Below are 12,897 nucleotides of genomic sequence, written 5' to 3'. Positions count from 1 at the left end.
CTGCAAGGGATACAGTATGAGGAAAGAGTAAAACAGGTGAGGCTTTACTGTTTCAGCAAAAGGAGATTAATAGGTGACATGACTGAAGTGTCCAAAATTATGAAAGAAATTAGTACAGTCTATTGAGACTGTTTAATTAGTTCAGCAAGAACACAGGACACTGTTGGAAACTTGCTAAGAGTAAATTTTGTAAAAACATTAGGACGTTTTCCTTCACAGAGAAATATAAATTCATAGAATGAGTTACCAAGTAGTATGAGTTACCAAGTAGTATGGTAGATTGTAGGACTTTAGGGACTTTCAAAACTAGACATAAAAGTAATTTTGGAAGAATTAAGTGAGTAGGACTGGGAAGCTTTGTTGGGCTAAATGGCCTGTTCTCATCTAAACTGTTGAAATATTCTAATCTTATACCTCAGCAACTAGGAAATATGAAGTCACAGATTTGAGTCTAGAAAGCAAATGTTCTGTGCTGGGTGTAGTACAAATCTGTTATTGAACAAATACACCAGCTGTCACTTCCTCATGTTAATTATAAGTGGCCCTGATTAAAAAAACTTATAAGACATGCCATGACAAAGAACTACCATGGACTTTGCATGACTACTGAATAAATAAAACATATTTTAAATAAAAATCATAATCACAACACCATGTGTTTTCACAGAAGACCACCTTGGTGTGCTACATATACCATCAAATGCATTTCCTGAAAATGTGGACTACATTTAAAACAAAATGTAAAGTTTCTAAATGTTTTTATGATAAGTTAATGAATACTGAATATGACTGAATATTTCTTTATGTTGACCTGGTTTCTATATATTTTGTTCTGTCTGCAATTCTTACCTTTATTCTTTCTTGGGAAAAAAACAGACTTTGTTCAAACAAATAGCAAAGCACACCATTAATTATTTGCCATGATCAAAGTGAAGCTGGTAGTAGAAAATAAACCAGATAAAACTGGTCTACAGCTGTTAATGTTTTGACTGCTTGATAGTTTGAGATGAAAGAAAAAGAAAAATAGAGCCATCTCTGAGGTTTCAGTTTTCATTAGGCAATTAAATTCTAAATTGTGACCTCTAAAAATGTATGCCTCTCCTGCTAAATCTCCATTAGAGTGTCAAAAAAGGCTCACCCACATTTGAGACCATAATACAAGCTCTATTTTTCTTTTACTAGCAGTAAGAATTGCTCAGAACACTTTTTTCCTGTGAACATTAATGACTGTTTTTTTTAAATATAACAAGTACAATTAAAACACTCAGATCTAATGATGTACTGTCCAAAGTACATTATGAGATCTCAGCAGATACCTTCTGCTGTACAGTTCAGGTCACAAGCCATCTGAATGATGTAAAACACTTCCTTAGCTTGTTTGCCTCCTTGCAAATCCAAAAACATTCCAAAAGAAAGATAAGGCAGGTAGAATAGAAAATACAGAAAAATGTGTCAGTCACAGGGATGCTGGTTAGAAGCAGAAACAGGAGAAACAGATAAGCAGAAAAGAAAGATTATTCATAAAAGTAATGGTAACATCTACACGTGCAATGAAAGCATAATTAAAGTTACACTAGCCATTAGAGAGCAGAAAGCAAAAGCAATTAAATTAACTGCACAAAGGGCCCACATTAATTAACATTTTATTTAGAAATGTAACTTAGAATAATACTGCCTTCTCACCAGTGATGTCAAACCATAAAGGACAGTCAATAGGTTCTGTGGTTATGACTCCCACCATATGAGCAACTGGATCACTCTCCATCACAGAGAAAGAGAAAAACGGTTCATCAAAGGCAAGAAGCTTGGTAGATGGCTTAGGCTTTGCTATCCACTCAATGTGTAATCGAGTGCTGGAAGACTTCTGAGGTCGTCCATTGTCCACTGCTTTGATCTAAAAGATACATTTTTAGTTACTGTATGTCTATACTTCTATATCCACATATACAATTCTAAAAAAAATTGCTAGTCATAAAAAATCTGTAATTTCTTTGTGTAAAAACACCCAGACAGAAAAGTAACAAATTTACTGCTTTCTACAGTAACACTGTATCCAAGATCCTAAAACCAACTTGAAACAAATTTAAATATCTATTCAAAATGGATTAATTTTAACAGCATAAACATTTTTTTTAATCCTCTAAAAAAGGATTGCTAAAATTTGATGAGCTATGTACTCAAAAGGACAGTGCATTTATTATTTAGTTTTTTTGCCTGCATTTTATAATAAGTATTAATCTTTAAACAAACCTCATAAAAACATTTAAATGTTTATTAGCAAAGCTTTTTTTTCACTGTAAAGCATTTGTTTCATTTACAAATACAAATTTCATGCAAACTGAACATTTAATTGTGCACTTTCAAAGAATCATTTATGATTTTCTCTACGTTTTAACATATCTGTTCTGTACACAATATATCAATAGAAATTAAATAAGTCAAATAATTATAATTAAGTATCTGTATTCATTAAAAGGCTTTACAGAAGTCCAAAATATGTAATAGCTAAACTTCAAAAATCCTTACTGTAAGAATATCGTATTCCCCAGCTGTGGAAAACTTTTTGGAAGAAACCACTCCAGTTTTTGGCTCAATAAAGAATTTTCCATGCTCATCACCTTCCTCAATACTGTAAGATATTTCAGCATTAGGTCCTTCATCCTTATCAGTAGCAATCACTCTGTAAATAGGTTCCCTCTTTACTGAGCGTTCTCGCTCAGCTTTTTCACGCTCAGGAAGCTTAATTTTATAGATTTTTTCCAAAAAGTTTGGCTTGTTATCATTTTCATCCAAAACTTTCACCACAACTCGAATAACTGTTGATTTTGGAGGTTCACCGTTGTCTGTGACTGTAATCTGACAAAAAAACAAAAGTTACATAACATTCAACTGACAAATTTGAGGCAATCACATCATTTAGTATAATATCAGATTTTCACAGTTGAAAATTTTCTAGTAACGGCCATTTACTTACACTGAACATATTAGTCTTTACTGTATAATGCGAGTCAAATCTAGACTGAAAAGCCATTTCTTTTCTTCGACTTGTAATTTCTGTTCTTTTATGTACCAATTATAGCAGTCTCCATTAATTACTGTTATAGTCATGACACCACTGGATTGTTACCTGTAAAAGGTCCCAAAAATATATCCATTTTTCTGTATGATAACTCTTCTTTTGTATTAATATTTTTCCGGTATTTCTTAGCTCCACCTGGATATCCATCTGGTAACACTGTATATTTTTAATCATTTTTTAATTTTTTACTGAATGAAATTTTTGAATATTAGAAACTGCATGCTTATCTTATTTGTTTTACTGAGGATTTTAGGATGGTGCATTCAGTTAAAAACCCTGCATAAAATTAAGGCAGAACGGTTGGTGTGACTAAATAAGACTAAATTGTTATTAAGGGAATACTCCACCAAAAAACTTCATTACATCTTACTTCCCCCATGTACTTTGTTGTGATGGCTGAGAAAAAAGAAGAAAACATGAGATTTAAAAATGTTCTCTGCCAATAGTACAAAGTACATGGGGTAAACAGCATATACAAAAAATACAAATTTTGGGTGGAGTATTCCTTTCAGTATGTCTTGCTAAAATCAAATGATCTCAATGAAAATCTTAAAATATTTTATTACTTCACCATTTTGATTATATTGGTTCCACAAAAGTTATGTAATTGATTACCTTTACAAAACTAATTTGAAAACCAGGCCAATCAAACAGAAACATCTGACTAGATACCTTCTGAAGTCATATTGCACTTGCTATCAAAATGAGAATACTTTAAAATAATATTTAAACTAGCATTATGTTCCTAGGTATTTAAAATTCATATGTGTAATCTGGGGATGTGTTAATTATAAAAGGCTAATGAATGGCAAGGTTAGATTTTAATTAAATCACAAACTCACTACAAACATGTACCATACCACATTATAAAAAAACAAAAGTTCCTTAAATTTCATCACATGCTGTTTTTTTATTATTATATTTTAATATTTTTTTTCTGATTTGTAAGAGTTTGAAACCTTAAATTGCAGTGTGACTAGCCTAGCAAGTCTTAGACAATGTCTAAATTTTAAATATGAATTAATAATAAACTCTTTGGCCCATATATATTGTGACGTGTGCGTCCCAGACTTGAACAAGAGAGAAGGAGGCGAGTCCAGGTTTCCAAAGAAATCAGCTTTATTGTCTGAAGACAGGAACATTTTCAAAGCATTTATTAAAATGGGAGCAGTCACTTAAACATAAGCAGCATGCTAGCAGTGACGATGACATCATTCTGCATTCACTCCCTTCTCATATCAAAAGAATAAATAGCCTTACTGCATAAGAGAGGAGACAGAAAGTGAGAGCAAGGCCAGGTCAGTGGCCAGTTTTAAATGTTCCCCGCATTAACCATCTGGCGACAGATGCGTTACATGGTGAGTAGGTGAACTTGCAGTTGCACCGGCAGCAGACAACCAATCTGTGCTTGCTTCAACAGTTTCGGTGCACAGCACAGTTGGGGAGGTTGTTGGGGACCCAGAAATATCACAATATATAGAAACTTTCCATTTGCTATAAGCAGATTTACCACAGTCTTATTCACAGTTTCAGTCTTTTATTCCAATGTTAAACAAAGTTTATGCCGGCCTCCACTTCAAAATAACTTGTGTCACTGTATTCTAAGACAAGCTTTCTACAGAAGGAATGTACAGTATGTGCTTACAATATCTAGTGATGTAAGTAAAAACAGAAGGATGACATTTACAGCAGAGAAAATGTTTGTGATTTAAAGTTGTACTGTGCTCATTATTCCAATAAATATAAAATGCTTGTAATGCAAACATTCCTGCAAAACAAAATAGTTTGTTATATTTAGAACCCTTTAGGGATATGGCTCATTGAAAAAAATTTTAATTATTCTCACGACCTGACTCAAGATTTTTGTTTCCCTTAGAAAGAGTAGTGCATTCTCAAAAATGGGCATTTGTTTCTGAAGAACTGACTGAATAAATTAAAATAACAGACACAGAGTGCCATAAAAGGCAACAAAGCAAGAGCTGCTACAGTTTATTTAGCAAAGAAAGAGAGTGCAGCAGAAATTAATAACAGTATTTTAAGATTTCATGAAAATGAAACAACCAGTTTCTTTTTTCTCATAAGAAGACAACAGAATTTTGAACGATCTTAAACTTCTTTTAGCCCTCATAAAAAAATATTTGACCTTTATAAAAAAACTAGCAGACCACATGCGCTTCGCTGCAGTCGCTGTAGTTGGAATAATTATGTATCTCCATGCGACTTATAGAGCTTCTTTATGTACAACACTTTTGGTAGTAAAAGTCTACTAAACACTAAAGTACAAAAAAAAAGTAGAAAGTAACAGTAAACCACAACACCGCAGGGAACACCGGCACACCGCGTCTACTAAACACTAAGAAACACTAAGTAAAAACACTAAAGGAAAAAATACTATTCAGCAAGTACTGCGTCTAGTAAACAGTAAATAAGTAAAGGAGAGAGGACTAAACACTAAGGAAAAAGAATGGCAAGGCCGCGTCAGCTGCGGTACTCAGCTCGGAGCGAAATGAAGTGAATGAAATGAGGTGAATGGGAGGAGAGATGATCACGTGACTCCCCCACCCGCCTTAACTCTCCATCCCTCCACAAACACCAAACATAGTCTCTTGGATGCCAACTCTCCTTTATATAAATCAGTAAAGGAGAGAGGACTAAACAGTAAGGAAAAATAACGGCAAGACCGCATCAGTTGCAGAGCTCAGCGGAGCTCAGCTCGCAGCGGAATAAAGTGAATGAAATGACGTGAATGGGAGCGGAGATGATCACGTGACACCCCCACCCGCCTTAACTCTCCATCCCTCCACAAACACACAAACACAGTCTCTCGGATCCCAACTCTCCTTTTTATGTATAGATAAAAAAAAAATCTTTTATGTACCTAATTTGTGAATAAAAAGGTCTCGAACTTAAAAGTTTACACAAAACATGAGAGAATGGTGGTACAATAGACAATTCCAAAATTAATGTTTAAGAAAAATAGTTTCATCTAATTCATCAGCATTCCTAAACTTTCTGAACCTCTACTTCATGCTGAAGTACTAACAATGACTAGAGGATTATGATTTTTCTACAAACAGCATAGGACACATCAAAGAAATCAAAGCTATGTATTTCATAAGCAGAAAAAAGAAACTGATGACTGCTTTGCACACAAGTGTAAAGCAGAGGCTATTACAGATTATCCCAATATGTTATTCTACTGTGAAGCAAAATAATTATTGTCATGCCATAGGCTAGAAACATAAACATTAAATATTTGCGAACATCTGAAATGTTTTCTGGAAGAGAACTTTAACTTAATGCTATAATGTTAGCTACCTTTTTCCTGCAGTCAAGTGAGGCTCAAAAACATCTGCAATCCATCAATTATCATGAAAGTTTAAACAAGTATTCCATTGTGCAGTTTTGATGTGAACTCACACATTTTGGCACTCTGACTGCTTACTAGTACTTCTCATGACTTCTGTGCTTTAGAGTTTTGTGCTTCCCCTCATTACAATACATCTTTGCACTTGAACTTTATGTTGTCTGAAATTTTAAGTAGAATTATCTTGTAACATCATTCTGCTTAATGACTCCTATGCTGTAATGCCACATCTGGAGTCACATGTAAAAAGGGTGCACATGCACAAAAATGTTGTGTACACTAAACTTGGCGTAAGGCTACGCACATTTTCACAGCACTCAGACCATGCGTATACACGTTTCTGTTAGGTTTTATAAATGGTAGGCACCATGTGGCTTTACAAAGGCTGGTTTTGTGCTGTACCTGATCCTTTGCAAGTCCTGTCCACCCTAAGATTTTTAGCCACAGGAGCTTTTCAAAGTGAAGTGGATGACCAATCAGGTATTTCTCAGTCATCACTAAGTTGCACCATGCTAGCTATATAGGATGGTATTATCTGCTTGTCATTCAAATAAGTAAGATTGCCTTTCCCAGTGGTTGAACTGACAAATATCACAGCACAATTCACAGCAACATCTGGTGTTCCAAATATAATCGGAGCGATCAGCTACACACACATTGCTATAAAGGTGCCTTCCGAGAATTAATGAATTTGCTTATGTAAATAGAAAGCATTTACTCTATTACTCTATCACTCTATTAATGTGCTACTCTATAGTCCCCAGAAAGTATGTTGCATTGTGCAAGAATGTAGCGTGCAACATAATGTGACACACAATAGTGGCTTGCCCGTACCTGAACAGATGTGGTATAATGAACTTGACCCAAAAAATGATCAGCCAAATCAGACAGCGTTACAACTGCGCTGGATTATAATTAGCAGAATGTAAAAACATGTAATCTGATGCAGGATTTATTTTGTAACCAATTAATTTAATTTGTGGTCAATCACATAGTACAGTATTTGTATTCCTTAATTCCTTTTACCACATCTCTTACAGAATCCTTCTATTACATTCTGTGACTCCAGAACAGCATCCGTCAGCATATGGCCAGATGGTCGCCCGGGCGGTTTCCAAGGGAGGGATGTGTGTGCAGGCAGCGCCCAAAGATGTGCTCACCATAGCAGCACCATCACTGCATGGATTCATGTCACTGGCACAGGGGTCACCTTTAATAATACTGTCTGAAACAGAATAAACAGTAACATCTGCTGCCTGCTTGTTTATTTTATTAAACATGCAAATTATTTACACTTGGTTTACACTTCTTTTTTATTTTTTGTACTATGCAACTTTCTGAACTTTAACTTTTGAGTGCCTCCATCATGTTGTGCCATAGCATAAATTTTCTTTTGTTGCTTATACCACTGCTTGAGCCACAAAATAGTACGTTATTCCATGCTTCCACTTCACTGAATAGGGCCTCCATTTCTCATTCACTGAAATTCTTCATTCTCACACATCCTTTTACAATTGTCTTTTAACAAAACACTGAACGGAAGGGGCTACTTATATTGATTTGCATATCCAAATAGATGAAATTCTGGGAGGAGTCAGGGAGAGGATGTAGGCACATGCATGAGTGTTAATATTCACATCGACTGAGATTTATAAAGGGAAAGCGAGAAGAACTTTGCATACACAAAGTTTTATGCATCTGAATTTTTTTGCATGTATGCACATTTCTAGTTTTGTTCATACACTGTTTTAGTGTGAATTCTACACAAGGCATTATAAATGAGGCCCCTGGACTTTTTCAGTGTAGAATCTGGATATTCTGTCTGTGTAAGGCTTTCTCAAGGCACTTCATTTATCCTCTCCCATCCCTACAAATGTGCAAGTTAAGTTGTCAGTTACAAATTATTTCATGCGTGACTATAAAAATTAGTGTGTGTGCACCCAGTGCTGCAGGGATGGGCTCCAATGCGCTGCAATCCTATATTAGATTAAGCAGGTTTGACAATGTTACATGCTACAATTATCAAAGAGTTTCATGAAATTGTTTCCTTTCTTTAGATTTGGATAGAATCAATAGTCATACATCATCTGATAAATGTTACAGTATTCCACTTTTTTGCCCTTACCACTTTAAAAACGTTTATAATAAGCTCCTGCATAACTAGATGAAGAGAAACCTTATGTTATGCATTAAAGTGTTAACTTTAGTATTTTTATAATTTAACTATAGACCACAGGTGTTACCTGTTCATTTTTGCTTTGCGCCCCAACCATAACCTATCGTCTATCAGGGAGGAGCAAAAGCTTCAGATTCATTGACAATTTCATTAACTGGTTTCTAACGGATCTCGACGTTTTATGATTCCCTGATACCGAAACTATTGATATCTCGATGATGAGTGTGTGTCTGTGAGTCACAGTTTCTTGAAGACGGACTAGAGCTAAAACAGCTGGACGGAAAAATACCAAACTCAAAACTTAAGCCTGTTATGAGATGACGATGTGCTGATTAATTTTTGGGCCAAATCGTGCAAGAGAAAGAATCACTCTAGAGGAACCCTCAAATGCCGTAATTCTGTAATAATTCTGAATTCTTCTGATCAATTCCTATTTAATGACCTATTTTATGATCAGAAAGATCAGCGTCAGAGCGGTAAATAATTACTGAAATGTTATAGAATAGTTTGGGTAACTTGGTTCCTTGGGTGTAAAACCTACTGACGCTCATATCCGAATTTTTTACTACAAAAATGAGATTTATTGTTCAGTGCAAATAAACACTGAAAAAAATCTTTTTTGTGATCAGTCAATTTACTGATCAAGTCTTTTCTAGTGAAAATCAGCTGATTTAGTTTGGTGGCTGATAGATCAGAGCATTACTACAGTACTGGTAACTTATGATTCTTGATTGTGCTCACTAGAATTTGTTTTTTATTTATTTGTTGGAACACAGAAGTTATATGGTGCCACAGTATTTATAATGCCAATATACAAAGGTGCTCACATGGTCAAGAGACTTCATGACACGTTATGTCATCATAAAACTTTTATTTAAGAGGGTGACACACTACATCCAACATGGTCCTTGCACTTGGATATTTGACTTAAAACCAAATATTCATTAGTTTTAGTTTAAAATACATTTCAAACAATATAAAACAGAAATTTTGGCTTTGTTACTTTTTTACTCTGTTTCTGATTTTGGTAATCAGTTTTGTCAGGTTTTCTCAAAATTCTGACCTCTGCTCGTCTTTTGATTTAATTTCTCCTAACTTCTGTGTTAGGATATAGCAGGTTGGACGATAACTGACTGACTGACTAATCTCACTTCTCTTTTCTGCTTTTTTGGAATTAAATGTGAAACACCTCCACATCTACTTTTTGCTGGTCATCATATTCTGCTTAGCTCACCTGTTGGTAACTCATGAATCTTACTGTAGACAGGAATTCAACATTTTGCTTAACTGTTGGCATTACAGCAAGATATGGGCAAAAAGAATGGGTCCTACTGGCGTAAAGCAACTATGTTATTGAATATGTCAGAGCTCAAACAAGAAGCTGACGGATAGACTTACTCAGTGAAATAGGTTCTAGTTATGGTACGACAGGCTATTATTATTTGACTGTTTCCAGGGTTGCTCATTTGTCTGTCTGAGGTCTACAGGTATATTTTTCTCTTGGAGAAATCTTTTGCAGAGTGCAGTCTTTGTAATAGCATGCTGTCTGGCTAGCATGTGTTAACATAGGAATAAACTTCACAGCCATTGGACATCTGACCCTTCATACCTTGTCTTTTGGAAAAGATTGGATGAGATGTGTAATTAGTAAAATTAGTACCTGCTGTAGCAAGATGCTGTACACAAAAGCATGCAAAATTTACAGCGATCAGGAATAAGTCATATATAAAATACATGGCTTTTCACCCACCCCTAAAACATGTCTAATCCATCTATTTTTGGTTTATTTGCTTTTCTCTATTACACCTCATCTGACAACTTAGAAATAGTATAAGCATGTTTTGTGTCACAATACATTTGAATATTGTACTCCCTAAAGACAATAAATAGGACAAAGTGCCTTTCCATTAATACCTTGGCAAATATTAATTTAATCCTCTAATTTTCTTTAAAACTGCATATTTTTAGTGATCCTTCTATTCATTTACATTTTCTGGATTTACAACATGACTTAGGTGAAATGCGTTACAAATACTCGAAAAAGATTCAAAATTTTGACCTCACTGGAATTTAAAAATACAAAGGAGAAAGGTTCACGTGCCTGGAAAAAATTTTACAAATGTGGTATTTTTAGAAAATGCCTTGTAAAGTCTAACTAAAAGATACCAAATGGGCCATTTTTAGACCACAGGCTTGTTTTGGGAGTTACTTTAATGGATGATTTTCAGTTAGTTTGAATTACCAAAAGATCAAGGTAAGCTCTTAGGATAGTCACCCTTCATTTTTAAACTCATATTACTGCTATACTCCACTTTATTACTTATAAATTGCTCTACCAGCCTACATGCTTTGTAGTCTTCAGAGAAAATTCAAAATTGTTTTCTTCTTTTCTACAAGATTACGGGGATCTTGATTCACTGCTGTGTTAACCATATAGTTTTTATATTCAACCAAAATTTTACTTTTAAAATACAAAACAAAAAAAGCATACTAGTTTTTGTAAAATTAATCGTTTTATAATAAACACCTTCCTCACTGAAGTGGACTATGGCTATTCAGTTGTGTATGTAACAGTATTTTGTCCACTGAACATTGTACTGCATTTGCATTTTGCTATTTAAAGAGTATAAAGTGAGGTTTTAAACAAAATATATCTCAGATGCTAGATTAACTTATGTTTAGCACAAAAATTCTGTTCATTTTTAACAGCAAGGATGCTAATCATGGTCAATCTGTTGAACCACTCTTATCTATGGCTTTTGTAGCTTTGAAATGATGCTCAGAAGTATTATGAGGTTCAGAAAACATTGACACCTGTCAAAATGCACATAGGGTTAAAGCTTTCCAATGATGTTTAATGCTGCTAACATTTGAGAAAGTATGAAAAATCTGTCTTTTACTTTAGGTAATTGATGTCACTTTGCCAAAATCGTATTCATCTACTCACCTCAGGTTTTGCCCACTAGATACTATTGCGTTATCTCCGCACACAGCCAAACAGAATTATTTCTACAGTGTATGTGTACCTAATCCTAATTTTGCTGTCTCTTTTAGAATCAAAAATATGTATGCATGTGATGGAGACATTTTAAAAGGGAGGAAGCCAAGATCTGCTTAAAATAAAAAGAGACCAAGAAGGACTGAGACAATAAACAAAATACAAATGAAATTGAACAAGCAACTCAGTGGAGATGAGAAACGTAATAAGAGGAAATAAGTGTGAGTGAGAAAGTGCAAGAAATAGTGAGCTCTGTTCAAGATAGAAAGTTATTTTTCTTTCATCAGTTGCCACACCACTGGAAGACAATGAGCCATTATTTAACTAATTTCTTCTTGATAAAATGACAAGTTGCATTAATGTGCATTTCTTATCAAAGTAGTAATAACCCAAAGGTCATGTACAATATATAATCACAACAATACAGAGTACTGTATTATACTTGAGTGATAAAAGGCAGCTTAACAATAAAACAATAAAATATAAGACAGAGCTGCCTTTGTGTACATGCAACCATAACTGCATTTAAAACAGTACAAAGATGTTTAAAGGAAAACCATTACAAGTTATTGTGCTTGCTCAGCAGATTGTATTCCAAAAACTATGTAGATCCTGGCATAAACCAGCCAGACATCTCAGTGACAGACAAAACCTACAAATGTGTGCAGTGCATGTAATATGACGACAGAAAAGTTAAACGGAATATTCATCACAGCAAAATCTAAATATATAAAAGTATGGTCTTATGATAAGTAATGGAGTTAGAATTGTGAAGTCAGAAGCAATAGTTGGGTTACTGGAGACTACATGTATATTGCAATATTATGCGTTAAAATTTCCAGTTTCACATATAATAATACAAATGAACATTTTTTTGTCTTCTAGCCTGTTGAAAACCTCTTTTTTTAATTTTGTAAGCTTTGTCTTTTGATTAATGTTACTCAATGTCTGTAAATTCTTTTGTAAATATTATAACAAAGAAACAACAGCATCACTACAGCTTTTAAACTCAACTTTAAAGAGGTTAGGGTGCTATACAAAGCCTAATGATTCATGTTAGTAGTGATACAATGCTTTGTATCTTGACTGTTGTGTGATTTGAGTCAACATAGTAAATACACTACCAATCAAAAGTTTGGGGTCACTCAACTTTTTCATGTTAGTTGTTGATATCATTAAAGTGATTTAAAACATTACCAAGGCATTACTACTGTGTACAATGGCCATTACTGCTTAAAAAAACAAGATTTTTAATTTGATATTCACATATGGCTGCA

The 12,897-nt window shown here is 34.3% G+C and overlaps 1 protein-coding gene across 5 annotated transcripts in view; it reads right to left on the bottom strand.

Annotated features, from left to right (window-relative positions):
• Positions 1–12,897, bottom strand: part of fat1a (FAT atypical cadherin 1a) — a 194,763-nt gene that overhangs the window by 92,051 nt on the left and 89,815 nt on the right. For all 5 annotated transcript variants that reach the window (XR_005633345.1, XM_039750959.1, XM_039750961.1 and 2 more), the window contains exons 5-6: positions 2,527–2,856; positions 1,684–1,894 (exon numbers count right to left, since the gene is read on the bottom strand). Coding sequence is in view for 4 of the 5 variants with exons in the window: in XM_039750959.1 (XP_039606893.1) it covers positions 1,684–1,894; positions 2,527–2,856 (541 nt within the window). In the remaining variant the exon portion in view is untranslated. The remainder of the gene's footprint in view (positions 1–1,683; positions 1,895–2,526; positions 2,857–12,897) is intronic.

This window comes from Polypterus senegalus, chromosome 4, assembly GCF_016835505.1.
Source record: "Polypterus senegalus isolate Bchr_013 chromosome 4, ASM1683550v1, whole genome shotgun sequence".
NCBI classification, from domain to species: domain Eukaryota; kingdom Metazoa; phylum Chordata; class Cladistia; order Polypteriformes; family Polypteridae; genus Polypterus; species Polypterus senegalus.
This window is presented reverse-complemented; position numbering and strand designations above follow the sequence as displayed.